The 26945-nt window shown below is 40.9% G+C and overlaps 1 protein-coding gene across 12 annotated transcripts in view; it reads left to right on the forward strand.

Annotated features, from left to right (window-relative positions):
- diaph2 (diaphanous-related formin 2) overlaps positions 1–26945 on the forward strand; it is a 569879-nt gene that overhangs the window by 315331 nt on the left and 227603 nt on the right. For all 12 annotated transcript variants that reach the window (XR_011343050.1, XR_011343048.1, XR_011343047.1 and 9 more), the window contains one exon: positions 2633–2762. Coding sequence is in view for 3 of the 12 variants with exons in the window: in XM_069893430.1 (XP_069749531.1) it covers positions 2633–2762 (130 nt within the window). In the remaining 9 variants the exon portion in view is untranslated. The remainder of the gene's footprint in view (positions 1–2632; positions 2763–26945) is intronic.

Below are 26945 nucleotides of genomic sequence, written 5' to 3' on the forward strand. Positions count from 1 at the left end.
GCAACAAAATAGCAAGCTTATGATGTTGAATCTGATTTGACTTATCAGAAGACATTTGATGACTATTAAAGATGGATTGATGAATCTGTTGTTGAATTGATCACAGAAAACAGTAAATTTGAAATCAATTGATGAGCTCAGTAAAGATCAGCTTTGGTATGGTCATGGACAGTCAGCTGTGGAATTTAACGATGTTTTTTTAATTGATAATGACCACAATGATGACCTCAAAACTGCAAAATATATCTTATTTACTTCAGTGATGGAAGTCTGGCCCAAATGTAACTCTGAGCCCAACCAGACGTTTTTCTATATGTTTCTGAATTCACCTAAAAACAACACTCAATTAAAGTTATCTCTGGGGGAGCAGGTAATTGAGAAGGGGAGACAAAATTTAAATTTGATCTCAACTTTGGCAGCAATTTAGTTTTGAATATGGATTTGCAGAGGGAGAATTGTGTATTCAATATTTAAAGCTGGGAAAACATTACCTTGCTTCAGTTAGCAGTGGCCAACTACAATATGTGATCAACAACACCTTTTTTGGCCTTTGGATGCATACTGCAAAAGCTGGCCTTTCTATTGATATCCAGTCCTCCAAAGAAACTAATAATTTAAAATGAATCACTATTTAGTTAATCAAGGGTGAGTTCTTGGTGTCCGACAATGTTCTAATATTTAGAATGATCTCAAGTTGGAAATGTAGGACGATTTTGGCTTTCATTGGAAATGACCAAAGTGAAAATCAGTTTCAATTTAGATACATGGAAGGAAAATGAAAGATTAAATGCACATCAGTTCAAGTGATTTCTTCTTGATTGTGTGGTAGATAGGTACAAACAATGCTGCCTCAGAAGAGATGCCAGATAACTGATAATTATAAGCCTTCCTCATAAAGTTGTACATGTGTGGAAACCTGAAGTTGCTTTCAGTTTAATGAAAAGCACAGAAGTCCTGCAATTATTATGACTGCAAAATCTGGGCTCATAAATTTTGTCAAATGAATGTTATTAACAGAGTTACCTTTATAGAAAAATCAATCATACCATGTGCATTATACCTTACCATGTTATTCACTGTCAAAAATATTCCATGATTCTAGAAAATTGCTAAGATTAACTAATCTTGGCAAGGATTGGGGTAGCATTGATACAATTGCTCACTTGCTTATGGGTAGCATGATACAGTAAAATCCACATTATCCGGCATTCAATCAACTGGAAACTTTAAAAAAAAACACAGGAAAATAAAAGGAAATAATAAAAACTTCAAAAATTAAATGAGAATAAATAAAGTTTTAACTGAAGGTTTAAATAAAAGTATAAAAGTAAATGTTCTCTGAAACAACAGACAACCCTTTGGGAGCAAACATTCAGACAGCAGGGTGTCTGGTCGTACCCCGCCTGCAGCAGCTGTTTGAATAAAATTATGTTTGAATAAAATGGTGGTGCCGATGCCACCCGCCACTGAGGCGACTCTCCCATAGTGTATGCCTATCCCTGCCTAGTAAGAGTATATTCAGGGTGACAACCTTTTAATTTTTAATTTAGACATGCAGCCCAGTAACAGGCCATTTCAGGCCATGGGTCCGTGCCGCCCAGTTAACCTACACCCTCGGTACGTAATCGTGGCCTCCAGTGGCCTATTACCGTGCTGTAGGCCTAAATTAAAAGGTTGCCCACCCCTGGATCTATATTAGTATCTAGTATATTTGTAAAGATTTTATTTGTAAGCTTGGAGCGGTGGGGGGGGTGGGGGGGGGGAGAGTTAATTATGACGGTGCCATGGTTAACGTAGACGTTATCGCAACACTGTAACAGCACCAGCCACTGGGGTTCGAATTTAAATTTGGTAATTACAGGAATTACTTAATTAGAGACTACAATGCTGATTTAAAAAATAATTTCTTTATACTTTGCACTGCCTTTTGTCTTTTAATGCCGGTGTATTATTTGGGCATTGTATAATAGTGAGTCTTTGTCAACCAAAAAATTCACATTTCTAGCATGCACGATCCCTGTAGGTGCCAGATAATGGAGATTAACTGAATATAAAATTTTCCCATTGAGTAATGTATTGGTGTTTATGATTATAGTTTTTGAAAAATAAATATATTTTGAAGTATGTGAATAATTTTTGCCTCATTACTTGTAAGTAATGAATAAAAATCGTTAATTGAGAAGAACTTTTTGAAATGAATTGAATCTTTGTGACTTATTTCCCTTCAAATTAATTTAGCTCATTTGCTGGGGAATGGAACAATACATTGTTGCTCTGATGCCCTGAGATTTCAAATTTGAAGCTGCACAAATATTTGCAGGATTTGGTGTGTGAGCAGCATCCAAACTCACCTCCACCATTTGAAGGTGTTGCTGTGCTGTGATTGATGCTTCTCCCAGAAGAAATCTGAGCTTGTCACTTTGGGCTGCTCAGTGCACACATTGAAAGGTTGCATTGGTAGTGCCAAGGAGTAGATTACTTACTGAAGATAATGAATCAGTGATGAGGGGATGCATCTTGTGAGGGGGTGGGATGGAAAGATGAACTTCAACTTGAAATGAAAAACTGCAGAAGTTCTTAAATCAATAAAATCTCTATTGCTTTCTTAACTTCTTAATATTTTCTTGTGCAGCTTAAAGACACCAAATCAGTCGACCAGAAGGTAACATTGATGCACTTTTTAGCAGAGATTACCGAAGAGAAATATCCAGATATCTTGAAATTCACAGATGAAATAAGCCACATAGAAAGTGCAAGCAAAGGTATGACTATGACTGGAGTAAGTTTGTTACGAATTGTTGTGGAGTTAGGAGAAATGTTTTTGGAAGCATTTTAAAGAATGTGAAATTCAAAATCATATTATCAGCCTAACTTCAGAAAACCTTGTTTATTCCCTGCCCCCCTCCCCAACCATTCTCCTTTCCCATATTATGCTAGAGCATTTTCTGCTTTGCGTAGATATCTGCAGAGAAGCTTTCTGTGTATTCAAGTGAATGAGTTACCCAAGTGTGCAGATAGCTAAGCTGCTTTGGTCACTTTGCTAGAGCAGATTTGTAATGAAGCAGGTACATAACCACAGACATACTTGGAGCACAAATTTTATAAATTGTTTGCATCTGGAAACCATTAAACAAACTTTATTGTGGCCATGTTGAATTATCTTCTGTAGTCTCACAAGCTGACCATGCACACATTATGACAGTTGTTCCCAATGATGCATGCATTTAGATTCTTTGCTTGTATTTTCAACCCTTATTATTTCCTAGAAACATTGTACTTTGTGTTATTATATGTTATTTTTGTTGTGCTGTGTACTTGACTGAAGTTATTTAGAGAAGCACAAAATTCTGCAGATGTGATTGTGGTAAAAACACACAGAAATGGTGGAGAAACTCTGCAGGTCTCACAGCGTCCATAGGAATGAAAGATTTATAATCGATGTTTTGGGCCCGAGCCCTTCTCCAAAGTTGAATATAAACAAATCAAGGTTGAAGAAGGGCTCACACTCAAAACGTCAGTTATATATTTTTCACTTCTATGGACGCTGTGAATCCTGCTGAGTTCCTCCAACATTTCTGCATTTTTACTGGAGGTATTCAGTGCAAAGTTCTTTTTGAAACATAACTCGTACGTCTGGCAAACCCAGTTGATTCTTTATCAGATATTGCACTCATTTGCCAGTTGGCCCTGAACATGTTTTTTAATGTATGCAGTAAAGTATTTCTGTGTGATTTACAAAATAAGTCAAAACATCTGAAACATTTTCTTCCTCTTTCTCCCTTCTTCTCTTCGCTTTTCCTCATTCCTTATCCATTTAGACAGTTAGCATTGCAGTTAACATTATTACAGTGACAGTGATTGGGACAGGGGTTCGAATCCCACACTGTCTGTAAGGAGTTTATACATTCTCCCATGTCTATGTGGGTTTTCTCCGGGGGGGGGCTGCAGTTTCCTCCCACTCTCCAAAACGGGGGTTGTGGGTCAGATGGGTGTAATTTGGCAGCAAGGGCTCGTTAACCGAAAAGGCCCATTACTGTGCTGTGTATCTAAATTAAAAATTTTAATAGACCGATTCACTACATGCCCTCAATCTGTATATCCTACTGAATAATTGAATGGGCATGATTTTTTTAATACAAATTTTATTTTTCTTTCTTCCCTGATGAATGCAAACCTTGCTTTTTAATCTAATCTAGCCATTCATATGGTGATGCATGTTCATACTCCATCGAATTTAGCACTCAGATAAAATCAATTGAGCAAAAGTCAGGCTGAATTCTAAACAGGTTTTATCCTCAAACAGGTATAAAAATTTAAGGAAGAAATTATTATATAAATTAATAAAATGATAAGTGCAGGACCAGAGGGCTAGACATGGCTAACATTAAACCTAAATTTAAAAAAAAGTATTCAAAACATGTTCAATTAACTTTTAAACAGTCACTTGAGCTTCAATAAAATTAAAGTAATCAAATTCTTACATAAATACATAAACATGTCTGGGAGTAGAAATTAGATTACATTGAATCACTTTTTGTGCTCTGTCCCATTCAATAATAAAAAACTACAGAAGTGCAAGAGGCCTAATGATAAGTTCAGTGAAGACCATCATTTTCTTTTTGAGTTCTTTATACATCTTAGCACTTTGCCCAATGGAGATATGCGAAGGCATGCAATGATTTGCAATGGACTCCTGCATACCACCCAGTTTTCATTTGTGCAAGGGTTCCCAAGACTTATCACAAGCCAGTGAAGCCAGAACAATCCCTTACTAAGCTCCTTGCTTGCTTCATAGGTATTTAAAGGAGATTGACCAAAACGTAGAATTTAGCTTTGTGACCATACAGTTATTTATAGATCAGACTCGGTTGTCCTTCAGGACCTTCACAACTACCCAAAGCACCTAGGGTGGCCATTCCAAAGGAGGACATGGTCATAGGTTACCACAATATATACAAACGGTGTGTTTTTTGTGCTGTGCAGAGAACAAAAGGAAAAAAAAAACACTAAAGCTGTGAGTGAGTTCAAGCAACCAACTGACTTTACTGGAGCGCTCCGAGAGCTTATCAGCACCACTCCCTTGATCCTTTTCGGCCCCTCCCACTGGGCAAGCCTTTACCTCTGTGACCCGGTTCACTTGTGGATCAGTGCAGCCCGCTCCAACAGTTTGCATTTGTTGATTTTGCAATACCATTCAAATTATTGGTAGAAGGTTCATGTTGTCCCCCCCATGCAGACTCAATTTGATGGCATCCCTGTCTCTGAAGAAAATTAGCTGTTCAACCACAGCTGCTCTTTAGATTCTTTTTTTCAATTATTTAAAATATTTATAGATCAATTATTTTTCCTTTTAATCAAAAATATTTTCTTTTTCTCTTTTACTTCATTTTTTGAACTATTAGTATTGAAATTAGTAGTTGACGCCTGGTTTTGATTGTAATCGCTCAAATAATAAGTTGGGGTTAGAATTATATTAGTTATAGGGTTTTTCTTTTTTTCCTCCTTTTTATCGACAACATGGATTATATGTATCAAGTTTACCATTGTTTTCTATCTGTAATTTTAATTTACTCTTGCCTGAACTTTATATTACATGCATCTATGTATTTGATATTATTAATTTCTCAAAACCAATAAAAAGATTGAAAAAGAAAGAAATGAAATGGTATTGGAAAAACAACAAATGCAAACACATTGTGTGTGGGTATTTATAAAAAATATATATAATGTGGTCCTCCAACCCTGCCTCCCACTGTTTCCACTCTTCCAACAGTACTTGTGACCTTGTCCTGACTAACCCCATCCTCAATAAATATCAAATTGCTAACTCCATATCCTCTTCCTCCAACTTCATACATCCCACTCTATCAGCAAGAATTCTCCACTAATCATGCGGACTGAACCTACCCTTTATGACCCCAGATTGACCTGAATTAGCAATGTGAAACACACCTTTTTCATTCTGAACCCATGAACACTCTTCCAACTCAATACTCCACACTACTATTATTTATCAGCCTTGACAAATGGCAATGGGGGTCAGCTGATTTCTCATGTCAAGCCTGTATAGTTTTGTTTGGGCTTTGTTCTGTAATTTTGCCCAAGGAAAGTGCTCATTGATTTGATTTGATGAATATTGCCAGTGTCACACAGGTGACATTCAGTTTCTCATCACCAGTAATTCAAAAAAGACTGCATAGCTTTTAAAAAAAAAAGGTAAGGATAAATTAACAAGACTCTGAATGGGTAATGGTTAGAATAGGCAGTTAATTTAATGCCTTTCAATAATATTGCACAGAATATATGAATCAATAATTAGTGCAGTGAATATTTGAGATAGGAAAACTGTCTCAAAATGCAAGACAGAATCAAAGCAGAGTTGAGTAAACTATGGTAGAGAATAGGAATGAAGATTCATCAGTTCAGAGTTGGGATCAATTACTGTTCTACAGGGGAAACGGTCAAACATGATGAAAATAGACAAATAAAACTGAGAGGACAGTCCTGCTAATGAAAAGAAGCCGGAATAAAATATAAACATTGTCCTTTGTGCATAAATTATTTTTAATTGTTCAAGTTCAATATATATAGAAAATGAACAACATACACACACACACACACACACACATACACACACACACAGTGATTTGACCAAAGTTAACTTGAGGGATTTAGCCTTTGGAAGTAGGTGAATAAAGAAACAAAACATTAGATCTTGCAGTGTAACCAACCTGTGTTGATGTTTACATTCTTGAATTAATTCTTGAAGTAATTAAATTCGTTGTTCCAGTTTGTCATGGAAGATCTATGTCCAGGAGCACTGGCTGAATTTAGGGCATTGATTGTTTCAATAAAAAATAGCAGCATTGAAGTAGCATGGGGTAATGTAATCTTTTTGGAATATTCAAGCAGCCAATATATCTTTACTTAACAAAGCTGCAGCATTGTTTGCAGGCGCCTTCCAATTATTGATTCACATCAGAATACCATAAAAATATTATGCGATGAATCAAACGTGTTCACTGCTCACCGCCAGTGATTTGTTACAGCTTATATTTGCTTCAGGTGTTGTAAAAGCATTGCCAATTTCTGGTTCTTCAGAAGACCAGAAACCTCAATGGCAATTATAATAAATTAGATAATAATTTATAAAGAAACTAATAATTAGCTTTCTTGAGTAATAAAGCAATGTTTGAAAATTATACTTTGTCTCTTTTCGGTGCTGAAAACTGGACAAACAGGTTTGATTTCATTTAAATTCTAACGCTCCTGATATATTTTGAAACGTTAGTAATGCTGGCATTCTTTTGTTAATTGATGGGTACTTGCATAAAAGTTGCAAATGAAGCACACAACTGTTTTGGGAAAGTCATAACTGAAGTGTTAATTAAATGGTGGTGGTGAAGTTCACCTTTTGTGGAAACAATGATAGTATATATTCATTTTCTCAAACAGCCTCTTCAAAATTCAGTGAGCTAAAGATTCCTCTCTCTGAGTCACTGAACTACCCATCCCCAAGGATGTAGAAAATTGCAGAGCACTTTTGAATAGATGGACTCTTTGTCATGGAGTTTTCCTGTGCATTTCTAAGGCTAGAAATATCCAATATGGAATGAAATCTTGTTCTTCTCCAATTCACCCCCACCCACTCACCTCAACTGACAAACTGTATGAATGATAAATCAGTCTTAAAATACATTTTGTTTCTTCTGCATAATTTCATTTAGCAATTATAAATTGGAGGATTTTGTGGCTCATTTCACATCCTAGCATATAGTTCTTTCCATGACATACAGGTACCATAAGGATGTGACCATATTGCAGCAGGTGCAGATGGGAATTTACAGGGATGTTACCAGACGGGAATTTTATTTCTATGTGGGGAAGGATTGGGCAGACCAGGGTTGTTTTCATTTGCCCCTTTTTAAACTGCAGCACCTGGGTAGTCCTCCTGAGATCTGGGTGTGATTACAGGGCAAAGGTGCAGGGGGATCAACCCGTTAAATCGCCAACCGGGCAATTTAAGGGTAGATCTCACCTCACAATGATGTGTCACACACTCACCGTACTGCTGGATGTTCAGATTTTGGCTGCCTGGTCACGCACGCACGCAAGGGCTGATGTCACCGGAATAAGCGGGTCGGCCTGTGGCTGTGACCTAGGTAAATTTAACTGGGTTCCCTGACCACCTCTGAGGTAGGTCAGAGACCCGATTGGATTCCATCGGGGTTACCGGGTCTGACCCTTTCTAACTGCAATGTAACTGGGGTGCTAACTGGGCAAATTGCCCAGTTAGCCCCATTTTATACTGCATTTTGAAAGAGCCTATTGGAACACAAGGTACTAAACCATGTTCCTTTATTTAAGAAGGGCAGCAGGGATAAGCTAGTAACAAAGCTTCATGTCACTGGTTAGGGGGTTAAGGACAGAATTTTTATATATATATTTGGAAAAGCTGGGACTGATTAGGGGATAGTCAGCTTGTCTTTGATCATGGGATGGGGGGAGGGGAACCAATCCACTAATTTGATTAAGATTCTCATGGAAGTAACAAAAGGGACAATGAAGGATGGTGCATATTGACAATAGGCAATTTAGTACGAGATTTGACAAAGTCCCATCGGGCAGATTAATCCTGAGTATAAGCACATAGGATCCAAGTTGAGCTGGCTAATTTTATCTAAAATAGTGGTGCTGGAAGGAGTTTTCTCATATTGGAAGCCTTAGACGAATACCACGGGGATTAATGGTAAAATCTGATGTGAATGTTGGATGTCTGATGAGTAAGTTTGCAGAAGGTATTAAAGTTGGTGATGCTGTGGATGTTTGTTGAAGGCTATAGCTGAATATTAGATCAAATGGAAGGTTGGGCAGAGCACAAACAAATAAAATTTAATCCCTGCAAGTGTGAGGTGTTGCATTTTGGGAAGTCAAATAGGGGTAGGTCATGATAGAGTAAATAGTGGACACCAAGGAATATTAATGAACAGAGAGACATAGGGGTCGGTGTTTTCTGAAAGTGGCAACACGGATCAATAGGAAGGAACAGGGGTTTTGATCAAGGGCATACTTTGGAAGTTTTGTGATGTTGTTTTCTGATTTCACAAAACACTGGCCAGATCACACTTAGAGTGTCGCGTGTAGTTCTGTTCACTACACTATAGGAAGGAAGTGGTTGTACTGGAGTGATTGCAGAGGATATTCACCAAGATGTTGCCTGGATTACAGGACTTCAGTTTTAAGGAAAGATTGGATCATCTGGGTTTGTTTTCCTGGAGCATTGGAGGTTGAAGAGTGGCCTGATAGACATACATAAGATTACGAGAGGCATTGATAGCCAATATCTTGTTCAAAATTTGGATGAGGTATCAAAAACTTTTGGATAGACCCTTAAATAGGCATGACATGGAATAATATGGTCCTATTGTGAGCAATAGGAGCCCGAGCTGGCAGAGGCCGACAGCATCGAGTCCACGCTGCTGAAGACCCAACTGCGCTGGGTAGGTCATGTCTCCAGAATGGAGGACCATCGCCTTCCCAAGATCGTGTTCTATGGCGAGCTCTCCACTGGCCACCGAGACAGAGGTGCACCAAAGAAGAGGTACAAGGACTGCTTCAAGAAATCTCTTGGTGCCTGCCACATTGACCACCACCAGTGGGCTGATCTCGCCTCCAACCGTGCATCTTGGCGCCTCACAGTTCGGCGGGCAGCAACCTCCTTTGAAGAAGACCGCAGAGCCCACCTCACTGACAAAAGACAAAGGAGGAAAAACCCAACACCCAACCCCAACCCACCAATTTTCCCTTGCAACTGCTGCAACCGTGCCTGCCTGTCCCGCATCGGACTTGTCAGTCACCAACGAGCCTGCAGCAGACGTGGACATACCCCTCCATAAATCTTCGTCCAGGAAGCCAAGCCAAAGAAAGAAAATAAATTGTGAGCAAATAGGATTCATGCAGATAAGCAAGACCATCACACTGAACACGAGGTCCCCACCCACCCAGGGCTGTGTACTCAGACCATTGCTGTTCACTCTGCTCACCCACGACTGTGCAGCTAAACACAGCTCAAGCCACATCATCAAGTTTACTGACGACTCAACCATGGTGGGCTTGATTAGTAAGAATAATGAGTCAGCATACAGAGATGAGGTGCAGTCTTTAACGGACTGGTGCAGAGCCCCCAACCTGCATCTGAATGTTAATAAAACAAAAGAGATGGTTGTTGACTTCAGGAGGGCCCAGGCGACTATGCTTTACTGATCATTGACAAATGTCCACCATTGTGGTCATCAAGAGTACCAGGTTCCCTGGAGTGCACTTGGTAGAGAATTTCGCCTGGCTCCTTAACACCAGCTCCATAGCTAAGAAAGCCCAGCAATGCCACTACTTCCTGCAAAAGCTGAGGAAAATTCATCTCCCAGCCTCCATCCTCACTACATTCTGCAGAGGATGCATCCTGTGCAACTGCATCACTGCCTGGTTTGAAGTCTGTATCATCTCAGACCAAAAGACCCTGCAGAGGGTAGTGAAGTCAGCAAAAAAAGATCATTGGGGGCTCTCTTCCTTCCATGAAGGACATCTACAACATTCAATGTAGGCAAAAGGCAATAAACATTGTGAAGGACTCTACAGCCCCGTCTTATAAACTGCTGGTAGGGTGTACCTTAGCACTCAGGCCCTTACATCCAGATTGGGCAACAGTTTTTTTTTCTCCCAAGCCACGAGACTCCTGAATTCTCAGAACAGATGTGGATAGGGTACCGTAATCTGTTACTATATGTGGCTTAACATTTTAATGTGTATTACTTCTGTTCTAACATATTTATGTAAATATATTCCATGGTGCTATCTTGTCTTTACCGTGTGATCATGGTATGAACAATAAATAAAGGCAACTTGACTTGATATTTTCTCATAGGTTTCAGTGAAGGATTTGAATAATGCTGTATGCATGGCTGAATGTTGCTTATCCTGTTAAGTTAATGAGGTAATGTTTGCATTGTGACTTGCTCTGGTTTGTTTGAAAAATTATACATGAAGCATCTTGAGAATATACAATGTTAAAGACAACATATTAATGGAATGAAGGAAAAATGTTGTGAATACTCATCAGGTTAAACAGCATCGGTAAGGAGAAAAGCTAACTTTACTTATAAACTAGAAGTTCAAGATCAAATTTATTGCCAGATTTGTAAATGATGGTGTTGTCATACTGAGGCATTCAGTCATAAGTGTAAAATGAGTGTACTGGGGGCTAAATATTCAACCCTGTGAATCTCCAGTGCTGATGGAGATTGTGCGGATGTTCTTGCCAATCTGCACTGATTGGATCTGTAGGTGAATTAATCCAGAATCCAAATGCGCATTGAGGAATTGAGGCCCAAGTCTTGGAATTGGCTGGTTATTTTTCAGGGGACGATGGTGTTGGTAACCGAACTGTAGTCAATAAAGAGCCTCCTGATGTTATCATCTTTGCTATCCAAGTGTTCCAAGTCTTTGCGTGGAGTGAGTGAGATGGCAACTAATGTAGTCTTGTGGCTGCTTTTGGCAAATTGGAATGGATCTGTGCCACCCACTCAGACAGGAGTTGATATGCTTCAACACCAGCCTTAAAGCATTTCATCACTATGGATGTGAGTGTCATTGGTCAGAAGTCATTTCAGCAGGTAACCACCCTCTTCTTGGGCAATTGAGGCTCTGTTTGAAACAGGTTAGAAACCAAATATGATTACAGTTGCAAAGGGGTGGAGAGTTCAAATGGAGGATTGAACCCAAATCAGATAAAAGTTGCAAATTCTGGTAGTGTCGTCTGATAAAGCATGATAATTGCAGTTTATATTCTGAAGGGAATGTAAATAGATGAATGAGTTATATGAAGGCAGTGCAAATTTGTTTGAAATCTAAAATGAGTGAGAATGATGGAAATTTTCAGTAGTTCAAGCAGAAACTACAGAATAAAGAAATTGAAGTTGATTTTAAGGGTCCATAACCTTTTCTGCAAATGGAAGTTACAGACTTTGGTTAACTTGACAAGAAGTTGGGGATTGCAGAATACCTTTCTTCAAATGAGGATGTTGGTTTTAATATTAGGTGCTTGTTTGAAAACCTTCTAAGCTTTGAAACTCTCAAACTCCCTTGTCATTACAAGTTGGTTGATGTCATATCTAACTTTCTTCAATTCCAGCACTGACATAGACCTTTTTAAAAAAAATCTGGTATGCCAACAAAAAAAACTCATGAGATAGCACAAGGTATTGCTGCTGCTTCTGGAATGATCTGTGTAGAGCTAATGAGGTGTCAAGAACTGCTAAAGCAACCAGTGTGCATTTAATGCTAAAGTCAGACTGTGTAATTTGCTCTTTGGCGAATGGTTAGCTATATTACTGTGGTAATGTACATCATTTGTCTGCATTAAAATCAATTTGCCTGTTGCTTGGTTTCATCACCTTTGTCTTTTTTACCCATTTTGAACGACCTGTTTTATCACACAGGGTTCCCATGAGCAAATTATATAATCAGCAAATTATTTCCTTTTATGTTTTCTTCGACGATTCTCGACCAGTTGTATGTTTTCCTTGAGGATTTTGCTATTATATTTTTATGGTGTTCTTTGATCGAATGAAAATTTAAAGGAATTTTGTGTTATTTGCATATAATATTAAATTAAATGAATAGTAGCCATAATACTTTCAGTCAGCTCAAAGAAAACATAGGGGGACATTATTGTTGGAGAAAAGTGTGGATATAAATTAAATTAAAAGACAAAAATCTGATTCTCTACCCAGTGCATAAAGATAGTACATGAAAGCTCATTTGGAATTATTCTGGAGTCTGGTGGTATTGATCATCAAGGCTCGATTAACAAGTTCCTAATAATTTTAACATGCATATTTGAATAATCTGTAGCGGCAGCTACACTACTACTGAAAGAACACACAACCAGACAGGTTGAGCTCAGTGAGCAGAACTGATTTATTGCAGGCTGCTGGGCTAGACTTACACTCCCAGCCCAGACCTGGCTGAGAACCGTGCTAGGGGGTGCTGACGTCACCCGGGCATCACGTGGTCTCCCAGCACGGGCTTCTGAGCCCTGTGGTGAGAAGAAGGGGAAACCCCCAACGGTGCCATTTTGGCCGGCTGCCCCGCTGTGTGGATTACAAGCGGGGCCGGTTCGCCTGACTAGTGGTGTGCTGCCACACAGCCCCCCCACCCCCCCGAACCAACGCCAATGTCCTTTTTAGCTGGGTGGCCTCGCTTCTTGGGCTGGGCCACAATCACTGGTTTGGTGGGGTTGAGGTGCCCTGGCTTCAGCCTGTCCACAGTAATAGTTCCCGCCTGCTGCCGATGTCCAGTGTGAACATAGACTCTGAATGCTGGACAACCTTGTAAGGTCTCTGCAGAGGTGCCGTGGGTGGTCACCACCAAATATAAACGTACTCTGCAGAAAGTACCTCGCTGGGGATTTGAGATCACCATGTGCTGTGTCTGGGTGGCGGTGGGGGTGCAACGGAGTCCAAGCGGGCCCGGAATTGGCGAAGCAACTCATGTGGCGACCGCTGGGGATTGTGAGGCGCGTTGATGAACGCACCAGGTGGTGCCAGCGGTGTGCCGTAGACCAGCTCACCTGATGATGCCTTCAGATCCTCCTTGGACGTGGAGTGGATGCCCAGGATCACCCAAGGCAGTTCATCCACCCAGTCAGGACTGGTAAGGTGGGCCATGTGCCGACTTAAGGTGGCAGTGCAGACGCTTGACCAGCCCATTCGCCTCCAGGTGTTAGGCCGTGTAGCTCGATCCCCAACTTGTTGGCGAGCTGTGCCCAGAGCGTAGAGGTGAACTGGGCACCCCGATTGCTGATGAGATGATTCGGAACGCCAAACCAGGCGATCCAACCACGCAACAGGCGCCCCGATCGCTGATGAGGTGATTCGGAACACCAAACCAGGCGATCCAACCATGCAACAGCACTCGGGAGCAGAAGTCTGTGGAGGCATCAGGCATCGGGATCACCTCGGGCCAACGAGTGATGCGGTCCATCACCATGAACAGGTAATGGTTGCCCTGAGAAACGGGTAAGGGTCCGACTATGTCCACGTGAATGTGGCTGAACCGTTCCCGGATGTGCTCTAACTCTTGCATGGGCAGCCTGGTGTGCCTGTGTACCTTGGACATCTGGCAATGTGTACATATTCTGGCCGAGCACGCGAGCTGCTTCCACAGCCCGTGCCAGACGAAATGCTCTGCCACCATCCAGACCATGGACCTGATGGATGGGTGTGATAGGTCATGGATGTGGTGGAAGACTTGCCTGCACCACTGCTGGGGAACCAGTGGCCTTGGGGTGCCAATGGAGACATTGCACAGGATGGTGCTTCCGCCGCTTGGAGTCGGGACGTCTCGGAACCACAGGCCTGTGATGACAATCCTGAAGGCTCGCGTCTCCTCATCGGACTTCTGGTTTCGGGCGAGCTGGTCGATGTTGAGGCCGGGCGTCAGCGCGCAGATGGTCGGTCGCGAGAGTGCATCGGTGACCATGTTGTCCTTCCCCGTCTTGTGCTGAATGTCGGTGGTAAACTCTGACACAAAGGAGAGGTGACACAGCTGGTGAACCGACTTGGGGTCCTTCACCATCGCGGGTGCCTGGGTGAGGGGTTTGTGGTCAGTGGAGATGGTAAAAGTCCTCCCCTCCAAGAAATCGCGGAAATGCCGGACTGCCAGGTACATGCCCAGTAACTCACAGTCAAAAGCGTTATACTTACACTCTAGTGGGTGGAGAAGCTGGCTGAAGAATGCCAGTGGCTTCTATTGTCCGTTCACCTGCTGCTCCTGGACAGCGCCGACTGCTGTGGCAGAGGCATCGATGGAGAGTGCCATATGCAATTTGTTGTGTGGGTGGGCGAGCATGGTACACTTTGCAAGGGCGTCTTTGGTGGCCTTGAATGCACTGCAGGGCACTGGGGGCCAGATTATCATTTTGTGCTTGGCTGCGATGAAGGCAAATAGTGGCTGCATGATGCGCGCAGCTCCACGGACGAATCAGTTGTTGAAGTTGACCATGCCTGCGAACTCCCGCAGCCCCTTGAGATTGTCCGGATGTGGGAACTCCTTGATAGCGGCCACCTTCGTAGTGGTGGGCGTGGCTTCCTCAGCCATGATGGTATGGCCCAGGAACTGCATGGACTCTTTCCCAAACTGGCACTTGGCTGGGTTGATGGTGAGGCCGGTTGGCAGCCAGGAGAAGAGGGTGCGCAGGTGGGCCTTGTGTTGCGCCCGATCCTTGCTGGCAATGAGGATGTCGTCAAAGTAAATGAAGACGAAATCCAGGTCCCTGCTCACTGAGTCCATGAGGCGCTGGAAGGTCTGAGCGGCATTCTTGAGCCTGAACTGCATCCGAAGGAATTCGAGCAAGCCGAAGGCGGTGATGATAGCCGTCTTGGGTATGTCCTCAGGGTGCACCGGGATTTGGTGAAATCCGCGCACCAGGTCAACCTTGGAGAAAACCTTCACACCATGCAGGTTGGCCGTAAAGTCCTGGATGTGAGGGATGGGGTAACGGTCAGGAACTGTCACCTAGTTGAGCCATCGATGGTCTCTGTAGGGGTGCCAGGCTCCGTAGGCTTTCGAAACCAGGTGGAGCGGCGAGACCCACGGGCTATCGGACCGCCAAATGATCCCCAACTCCAACAGATGTGAAAACTCCTCCTTTTCCACCTGGAGCTTGACAGGCAGAAGTCAGCATGCCTTGGCGTTAACTGGTGGCCCCTTGGTGGTGATGTGGTGGAACACCCTGTGGTGCGGTGAGGCAGTGGAGAACTGTGGCTTGAGGAGGGTCGGAAACTCATCCAGGATTCGCTGGAACTTGTCTCTGGACGTGCTGATCGTGGCCGCCTGTGGCTACTCTGTACAGGAGGCGTCGAGGCAAATGGCCTGGAAACTACAGGCATCCACCAGGCGCCTACCCCGAATGTCCGCCAGAAGCCCGTGGGCGAGGAGGAAGTCGGCACCCAGGATGATGGTTGGAAGGGACGAGATGGTGAAACTCCACAAGAAATTTCATCGGCCGATCTGGAAGTGGACTGTCTTGTCTCCATACATCCGGATCTCTGTTGCATTGGCCGCACAGAGGGGAGGTCCTCGAGATCGGTTCCTGGACTCGATGGCTGTGGCCGGGATGATGCTGATCTGGGCCCCAGTGTTGACGAGAAACCGCCGGCCGCTGACTGAGTCCCGCTGGTAGAGAAGGCTGTGTCCTTGGCCAGCCACCACAGCCATTAACAGCAGCTGCTCTGCTCATTTCCCTGGAACGAGCAGGGCTGACGACACTTCCGAGCCTTGGCTCCCTAGCGCTGGTGGTAGAAGCAGAGCCCTGGAGCAGATGCCCTGCCCCTGGTTATCCTCTTGGTGGCCCCTGTAGGGGCCGGATGCTCTACCGCAGTGCTAGGGGCAGGCTTGGCATGGTCATGCTCGTGACCTGCTGGACCGCCGAGCCCTCCAGGAATCTCTCGAACCATAGCTCTTGAGCCTTTTGAGTAACCTTCCTTAGGTTGGTAAAGCTCTCTTGGGCCAGTTACGGCCGGATGTCCTCGGGCAGATGGTCGAGGAAAATGCGCTCAAAGAGTGGGCAGTTGGTGTGATCACCCATGAGCGCGAGCATCTCGTCCATCAGCTCCATCGGGGACCTGTTCCCCCAAGGCGACAAGGTGCAGCATCCGAGCAGCATGCTGGCGCCTGGATAGTTCGAGGGATCTGGTGAGCACTCACTTGATGGTCTTATATTTGTCTTCGGTGGGGGGGGGGTTGCTGAACGAGGTGCAGCACGCTTTTGGCGGTGGCCTGGTCCAGGGCGGTGACCACATGGTAGAATTTAGTTGTGTCAGATGAAATCTGGAGGAGGTGAAACTGAGCATCCGCGTGGGTGAACCAGGTCTCCAGCTCCTGAACCCAGAAGTTAGGCAGCTTGACGGCTATAGCACTGATCCCAGGTTCACTCATGATGAGTTCAAAGATGTCTGAACCAGTTGAGGTCACCAATTGTAGCGGCAGCTACAATACTACTGAAAGAACACACAAACAGACGGGTTGAGCTCAGTGAGCAGAATTGATTTATTGCAGGCTGCTGGGCTGGACTTATACTCCCAGCCCAGACCTGGCTGAGAACCGGGCTAGGGGGCGCTGACGTCACCCGGGCGTCACGTGGTCCCCCAGCGCAGGCTTCTTAGCCCTGTGGTGAGAAGAAGGGGAAACCCCCGACGACGCCATTTTGGCCGGCTGACCCACCGCGTGGATTCCAAGTGGGTCCGGTTCGCCTGCCTCGTGGTGTGCCGCCACAAATCCAAAATTAATGGAGTGACACAGTGACACTGCAGGGAGAACTGCTGCCTTACAGCTCGTGTGACAGAGGTGCAATCTTGGTCTCTAGTGATGACGCATGGAGTTTGTACTTTATCCCTTTGTGCACATCCGTTTCCCGAAGCACACCTGTCCACTACAACTCTGGGATGTTTTGAAGGGTGGGAAGAAACCCACACAGACATCAGGAAAACATACACATTTCGTACAGGCAGCATCGATTTGAACCCTGGTAACCTTTACAATGTGCTCAAATACTATGAGAATATTTAAACCAATTTTAATTTGTGACAGTGAAACATGAAGGACTGCAGACACTATGATTGCAGTAAAGATATAAATGATGGAGGTACTCAGCAATTCTTGCACCATCCATAGAAGATAAAAATATAATTTTTTAAAAATTAAATTTTAGAAATACAGCATTGTACCAGGCCATTTTGTCCCATGAGTCCGTGCTGCCCAATTTACACGCAATTAACCTTAATCTCCAATATGTTTTGAATGGTGGGAGGAAACTGGAGCCCCCAGGGAAAACCCATACAGACATGGGGAGAACATACAAACTCCACACAGACAGCACGGGATTCAAACCCTGATCCCTGGCAATGTAAAGACTTTGTGCTGACTGCTATGATAATCATGTTGTCCCTTGTAGAAAACTTAGAAAGGCTCAGACCCGAAATGTGATTAAATATTTTTACCTCCTCTGGACCTGCTGATTTGTACTTTATCCCTTTGTGCACATCTGTTTCCCCAAGCACACCTGTTCACTACAACTCTGGGATGTTTTGAAGGGTGGGAGGAAACTCACACAGATTTCAGGAAAACATATAAATTTCTTACAGGCAGCGTCGATTTGAACCCTGGGAACCTCTGTAATGTGCTCAAATATTATGAGAATTTGTAATTTGTGATAAATGGTCAGTGATAACTGACCAGAAGAGCTTTGGCTTTCATCAGATATGGAGAACTGGGTACAAGAGATGAAAAGATTTGAGTGCAAGAAATGATCATTCTTGGATCATAAACTATTCCTGCCAATCTGATACAACGCGTCAGCTTTATATTTATGCATAGGTTCTAAACATGATATGAGATTAATTGTTTAATTGGAATATAAGATGTTAATTTCAATTTACAGTTTATTAATCAAGGTGACACTTGTATATTGTAGGGAAGGTGTTCAGTCAATGCATTGTTCCACACTGCATAAATTCTTGTTGTCAGAAAATGCCTTCACCAAAGGATTCATTATTTTTTCCAGCGTGGGTAACTTTTATGGTCTTGAATGTTTGCACATAATGCATTTGTCACTTAATTAAATGCAAAACGTTCATCAATTTAGGCCTGCCATCATTTATATTATCTTTTACAATGGCATCAAAATATTTGTATGTTGAATTTCACAGTTCTGTAATCAGTGACATGGTGTTTGAAAATGAAGACTGGAGTAAATTTAGCTGAGAGCCTTCATTAAAAATAACATTTGCCTCCAGCAATATATCTTACATTGTCTTATTAAGAGAGCAATTCCAACTAAATATGGAAAAGAACTATTTACTGTACATGGGGAATTATGTCATTTTTGATAAAATAATGCTGATAATATTTTCAGCAACATTTTACACTGAATTTCTAAATTCTAGTCTAATTAATTCATTTTCTTATATTCTTGAACATTTGTCAAAAATGCATAAAGTCATGTCATGTAATGAAGATCCATTGTGTTAGTTTTCAATGTTATTTTTCCAGAAGGTTAAAAATAATCTAAAATACATGGGTTTAGAACGTTCACTTTTTGCATAATCAATAACCTGAGCATCCAGTTTTATGCCTTCCATTCCTTTTCATTTTGTTGCAATTAAATTTATCTTTGCGTTATTAGACTTTTCTTTGAAAATTAATCCTTTGTATATTGAAGAGTGGCAGTTGAACTATTTGGGTACAAATATTTGAAGCTCCTCGTGAGAATCAATTTGACCCAGCAACATTCTTGGAGTCCACATTTTTGAAGTCAAATATCCTGAAAAGTTCATGTCGGCTGAATATTAACTTTATTTTCTTCATTTTCTTTGGGCTGGAATCCAAAATAAAAAGATAATAAAAAATAAAATCAAGCAAATGAAAAGCAAAAGGATGGAAATAGTCAGCAGGCCTAGCAACAGCTTTGGAGAGGGAATGTTTAGCTGAAAGTTTGTCAGCCTTGATTGATGACTCTGTTGCCTTCTGTATCATTTGCATTGGTTTGTCAAATCGAACTGAAATAAAGCACCAATCCACTGGTGCACCTGAAACATTGTGGTTTAAGTCAGTAAAAAGCCACATCTACTCAGAACCAGTGTTCTAAAGTAAGTCATTTGACAATTTTTATGTCCAATTTTAAACCCTTTATGACAAGTGAACCAAAGCAGGTCAGGAGATGTTGATACCAATGATCAGCCACTTTGTTAAAGGTAGATATCAAGGGTGTTGAAGAGGATTTGGAGTGATCTCCAGAGCTTGGTCTGGGCAGTGGAATGTATGGCTCCTGGAGGATGAGGAGTCAAGTTTAGAGATGATCAGAGACCAGCCCTGAAAAGTAGCATATATCTCTGATGACTTACTTCAGGAAAACCATCAACATGAAATGAGTTTACAATAGATCATAGAGGGCTTTTGTAAAGAATAAAATAATTATTTTATTGAAGTTAATAAATGGATTCAGCAATGAACTTTCAGATAGCATTAATGATTAAAAATGTAACTCTAATATAAGCATGTTTAGTGCACTAATCAAATTAAGATTAATACGTGTAGGATTTTTGTGTCAATCTTATCTGATTTGACAATCTCAAATACAAAAGGCAGATTGTAAACTGGGATGCTTTGAACATATTGTTATAAATCCATCATTCTTTCCTGCCAACCATGCAGAGGTGGTAAATACCGAGATGTGAAATCCACGATACATCAAGGACTTGAATCTGGCATGTTAATCATGGAAATCAATAATAGCCCTAGTTGCCCTGATGCTGCCTAATGTTAATCCTAAGACTTTGGAATCTTTCTTCTTTGGCTTGGCTTCGCGGACGAAGATTTATGGAGGGGGTAAAAAGTCCACGTCAGCTGCAGGCTCGTTGGTGACTGACAAGTCTGATGCGGGACAGGCAGACACGATGCAGCAGTTGCAGGGGAAAATTGGTTGGTTGGGGTTGGGTGTTGGGTTTTTCCTCCTTTGCCTTTTGTCAGTGAGGTGGGCTCTGCGGTCTTCTTCAAAGGAGGTTGCTGCCCGCCGAACTGTGAGGCGCCAAGATGCACGGTTTGAGGCGAGATCAGCCCACTGGCGGTGCTAGTATAAACAAGCATTTCTGATAAATCACTGTCTGGAAGTTGTAGAGTCTACTTTTGATAATACAATAACTAATTACCATGTTTTAAAACATTCATGTGATGTATAAGACCTAATTATGTGCATCAGCTCCATAGGTTAGAACAGTGGTTATCAACCTTTTTCTTTCCACTCACATACCACTTTAAGTAATCTATGCCTTTGGTGTTCTGTGATTAGTAAGGGATTGCTTAAGGTGGTATGTGAGTGGAAAGAAAAAAGGTTGAGAACCCCTGGGTTAGAAGCTGTATATTGAAAATCGAATATGCACAGACCTTTGCTATTTGAGTAGTAATAAAGATTAATATTAAGTTTGGGTTTTAAAAACTAATTGTTGCTTGGTGGCCCTTAATGTAAAAACCACCCTCTCCCCATTTCTCCCACTAAGGGTCCAGACAGATTAAAAAGCCAACAGCCAGTTGTGCCCCTCTTCCTCAAATCCCAATTCTCTGGGTTCTTGATTTCTCTCCCTCTTCCTCTCCTCGTTGATCATTGTCCAGGCCCCGCTGGACTTAAAAATATACCTGTTTTCTTCTGTGGAGCAAATGCTAAACAATGCCACAGAATGTATTATTCATGTCTGGCCATTCTGTTGAACACAATACCTTGGATCTTGGTCCCACTAGAGTTTGAATGGCAGACACCACACAAAAAAAAAGCAATAAACTTATTACACTTCTCATATTCATCACTAATTCCAAAATCAAAGAATTTCTGGATTGGTTTTTGCCATTCCAAATCATAGACATTTTTCTTTCGTATTTCTAAGATTTTGCAGTGTGTCAGGATTTAAACTTATGTAACCATTGTGAGAAATTATGTTCAATTTTCTATGTGATAAACTCTGAATTATTTAGGCTATTCCCAAATTTGACTTCACAGAATCCAAAAATTTTAGATATGTTTTTAAAATTTGCTCTGAAGGAATTTGTGTGCGAAAAAGAGTGGGAAATTCATAATTTTTGACATACGGGCAAATGATTCAGTTTTCCTTCAGGAACTTAGACCCCCTTTCAGGTGAAGGTCATCTTCATTTATACCCCACAATTAGCATCTCCTTATTTAATGATGATTGAAATTCTGTCACTTTGAGTTATCTTTGTTCAATTATATTTTTTGACATTTGAGGGAACAGTGCATAAATCGGGATGAATTGTGTGAAATGAAATCTTTCATATCCTGTTCAAAAAAAATCAAGAGAAAGGCAAGCAGTATACATTTACAAAGACAGGTTGCCAGATGCAGTAATTAATTAGAAAAAAGAATAAACATCTTTTTGCATGAGTTTATATTTTTTTTCCCCAAGATATTGTTCAAAAGCTTCATGAAAGACTAACATATTTTTCTTTGCATGTTTTTGACACTGATACATTTCTTGATAGATATTTTAATTAGTTTTATAGATCAATTTTAGAAAAATATTATTTATACAATTTGATTTCAACTCTAAATATGGTAATCAGTTTGACAAAATAGATTCTTCAGCTCTCTATGCTTTGCACAATTACATGAGCTGATAATTTTCCACCTGAACTCAGTTATGCATGCACTTTCCGCTAAGGATGACTGTCCAGGCTCACTGGAAAACTTAAAAGATGCGGACATTTATGATATCTTGAAACAGACACTCATAAAATAGAACTGACTACCCTGAGAGGGCAGGCAGCATCTGTGGAAAGATAAACAAAGTAAAGTTTTCAGATGAAAACACTTAGATGTGATATTAAGCATTATATTGAATTGAGCTCATTTGTTATTTGATTTTCTTCAGAAGCCACACTTGGCCATTCACCCTCTTGTGCCTACTCCACCGTTCAATAAAATCATTGGTGATCTTTTAAATACCTCAGTGCCTTTTTCCTGCATCAACTCTGCCTTAATTTCCTTGATATCTGAAAACACCGACTGAGTCTCAAATAAGCTCAATGACAAATAATCTTTTGCAATGAATTTCAAAGATGCACGACTTTCTGAGTGAAGGATTTCTCATCTCAATTACCAACCCCATATTCTGAAAATGTTAACCCTAGTACTAAACAACCCAGCTTGGGAAAGTTTCAAATCCAATCTCCCATCTCAAGCTCCTTAAAAATTTTGTATGTTTCAATGAGATCCCCTCTTATTCTTTCAAACTCAAGATTGCAGATCTAATCAGCTTAATCTTTCCTCATATTACAACTTTCAATTCCAGAAATCAAACTGGTCAAATTTCACGGTACTCCTTTATCACAATTATATTCATCCTTGGGCAGGAAGATCAGACCTGTATATAATATTTCACATGCAATCTCACCAAAGCTTGATATGATTGGATGTCTTTACTCTTGAATGCAAAAACTCTGCAATAAAGAAATTTATTCACAGCTAGTTTTAGATTTCAGATATTAAGGAATAGCTATCAAAAAATCTGGTGGGTTAGAATGATGCAGTGCAATGTTCCTCTATCATATGTTCGATGCAATTATATTATTCCAAACATAATCACAAAACAAAACTGGATACTATCTGTATGCATGGAAAACTGCAATAAATTTTGGGCCTCTTATTTTAATTCTCATTTTTAGGTCATGGAGCATACAGTCGTATTAATCATGAGGCAATACACAGTTGATTTAACTAGCTTGATCATTCATCATTCTCAGAGTACATGTTTCTCCCACTACCTGAAAGTAGAGAGCCAAAATAATGTAAAGTGAAGAAGCAATTACCATGAATTTGTATGGGAATTTTTTTGGAGCTTTCCCAGATGCTAAAATAACCAAGTAAATCATATCAAATAACACATAAAATCTAATGTATTAAATTACTTAATGTATAAAGCCTAATCTTTCTCTCTGCACGTAAATTGTATGAATGGTGGATGCAGGCAAGTTCAATGTATGCACAATGTCTTTTATTTCATTCACCACGATCAAAACCCTTAACTTCGTCCAGTTATACGCTAGACTTTTCTGATATCTTATGACATCTTGCTAACGGATGCACAAAATAAATGGAGATAAAGCAGATGCTCCCAGACACAGTTAAAAGCTATGGCGGTGTGGTCAAACCACTATTGTGTATGTAAAGCTTCTTCAGATTTATTTAGGTTAGTGAAAACAGGTCCTAATTTAGGTCTTTAGTAAAAGCGAAGTGGTGTAAAGCAAACTTCCAAAAAGTGGGGGTCCCTGGGAGCACTTGCTGAAGGGCATGAAGCCATGAATACTTGAACCGATCTTAACCAGTTACGTACTGGTCTGATAGTGGTTCAAGGTCCTGGGGTTCTGGTATGAAGATTCTCTTAAGTAATGAGGAATGGTGCTGGGATTCTCAGCTCATTCTCTTCCTGCATTGGTCCGTACTTTGAGGTGAAGTAAAAAGAAAATAACCTCTACTCCATCTGGCAACCTAGGGTTTCTATCTGACCCTTCAATCTCCTTTTCCTCTTTTGCTACCTTCAGATACTCATTACAGTTACCAAACTAATCATTTGTTTCATTACAGTTTCTGTCCCAGCACAGTCTGCCCTTCACATTCCATCCCGTAGTCTTCTCCAAACTGATCTCTTTCTGCCAACTGGCACGTACTTCATGACAATCTTTAGTCTCTGTGACAGAGAAAAGATTATGGAGGAAAGGTCTTTGTGCCCAATTGTATGTGGAAGACCAGGATTTGTAGAATATATCACCCTTGCAAAAATGACAGATTTCAGAACCTCATGATTAAAGTTCATTATTGAATATATTTCTGGCAAGTCCCATTCCAATAAAGCCTTTCATGTTCCAACAGCATTGATGGAAATTTAATAGATCAGAACAATATTATCAAGCAGAGTTCATTGAATGCTCTGCTCTCGTTCAACCCCTGTTACGATATTATCACAAAAACTGCAATAACGAAGCATTTTCAATGATTGTTACACTGAGGCTCATCTTTTATCTGGACATAAAAGCTCCCATGGCACTTTCTGAAAAAGAGTTCAGATATTTATACTTCAGAACAGTGACTTCACTTTGAACGTGCTTTGTCAATTGTGAAGTGTTTTGGGTTCCTGAAAAAGTGAAGTCTCTCATTGAATCATCGTTTTTTTTTCATATCATTTTGTGATAAAAGACAGAGCTTCAACTCTTGGTGCGATGTGGTGAATCTGCACACGTTCCTGATTATTCCAGAGAAATGCTGGCTAGGCACAAATCAGAGAAATGTCATTTCTCACAATGTTGGAGAATTTGAATGTTAAGTAGCCATCACTCATTATATTATTTCAGCAATGAATTAAAAACAAAACTTCTGAGGTGAGTATAACAGGCTTACTGAATTCAGAACGTCACATCTCTTTGACAGTGCTATTAAAAATAACAACATAGAACAACTATTTAGTTGCATGCCAAATGTAAACTTGAGGAACAACTCATCATATTTCTCCAGCACAGCCTTAAGCCAACAAGTTGAACATTTCTTTTTTTCAAATTTAAAGTGACCCCATCTCTGTTTGCTAATGTTATTTTTTTATCTACTCCCATTCTTATTTTTCTTTCTAACTCTCCACCACATCCCTATCCCCAGCAGAATCTCCCACTACCTCTCTCATCTTTTGTCCAATACCCCTCCTCACCTTCTTCCTCCCCCCACCCCTTATCCTTTTCTTCCCTCCTTGATATATCTGATATCACACTTTCCTACTTCATTCTCAATAAAGGTCCTGAAATGTTAACTGACCATTTCTCTCCATGGATACTGACTGACCTGCTGAGTCATTCCAGCTTCTCTTTATTCAATGAAAATTCCAGCATCTATAGATTTTCTGTTTCTCTTGTTACAGAGGACCCCCAAAACCAGCAGCAATAGATATGCACCGCAACACAGGGTTACTTAAACAAAAGTTGTTTTTAATTATATTTGAACAAGAAAACAGAATTAAACTTTAACTTCTTACTTAACCTACCTAACTACTTAATCCCCCTCTAATACTAAGCGCAGGTGTGTGTAATGTATATTTAAGATTAGAAAAGTTCTTTGGATCTGTCCAATCTCATTGGTTGCAGACAATTCTTGTACTGTGCACAGAAGTTAGCATAAACAAAGTTCACCGGTCTTTGGTGCTTAACAGGCAAATGGTTACCACTCAGGAGGGTTCTTGCTGGTTTTCAGAGAGCGATTCCTTTTCCAGGACATCCGCAACTGATTCCTTCTCAATCAGTCTTGCTGACGAAACGTGTCCCCTTCAGGATTCTCCACGTGATCTTCTTTCTTTCAGGTGACCTTTCAGACCACCAGTCTTCTCCTTTGACCAGACACCCTTCCAAAGTTTGCCAGCTTTGTCCTTCTGGAAATAATTTCTGTGACTCCTCTCTGTTTCACACCCTCCCTCTCTGACAGCAAAACAGTTCTCCTCTGCCTGCAAAGATCACATGCTCGCCCAGGCAAGCTGCTGTCAATACTTTGTTTCCTCCTGCAAAAAGCTCTCTGCAAAAGTCCTGCAAATATTCTGTGTTTTAAAATGTGTGTGTGCAAGCTGCTCTAACAATGCCTCCCAAACCACCTCTGGAAAATAGTTTGAGTATGCTTCATTGATGAATAAACTGATCTGTGAAGTCTAGTTTGGATTAAAAGAAACAAACATATGTGCATCTAGGATTGCCAATCTAACGATTGGTTATTAAACAGGACATTTGGCAGCTGGGATTTTTATTCCAAGATTTATTTAATAAAATGTGTCTTTGTGACAGTGTTTGCAAAGAAGCCAAGATAAAAAAAAATAACTCAACTAATGTTTGTGAATATACAAGGTATTGTCAAAATTCAGTTAAAAAAAAAAATTAAAGGTAGTTATTTGAATGATCATTCTGAATACTGTAGATTTTTTTGTCAGGTTTAAGCAAGCATTCAGGAGTGATGTTTAATTACTATTGTATTTCAGTTAATCCATTATCTCTTTATGTTCATCTATTATCTTCGAATTTGTGTTCAACGATCACAAGAAAAATGCTTATAACTCCCACAAATCTTTTCTATTTTGCAGTCTCTGATACACTGATGACCAATCACATTCATCATCTTGAATATAAAAGTAATTTCAGAAAAAGTGTAATCTGACAAAATGTAAGCCAGGGAAGATGTGTTTGCTAGTGTGACCAAATAATTAAATGCAGGTCAAAAAAATAGGTTTTAAGGAGGAGGTGGTAGGTGCTTTTTTGCAGATTTTACAGATGAGAGCCTTGGCTGCTTACTGCTTGAGAAGGTA

Source organism: Narcine bancroftii, chromosome 8 (assembly GCF_036971445.1).
Source record: "Narcine bancroftii isolate sNarBan1 chromosome 8, sNarBan1.hap1, whole genome shotgun sequence".
Classification (NCBI taxonomy): domain Eukaryota; kingdom Metazoa; phylum Chordata; class Chondrichthyes; order Torpediniformes; family Narcinidae; genus Narcine; species Narcine bancroftii.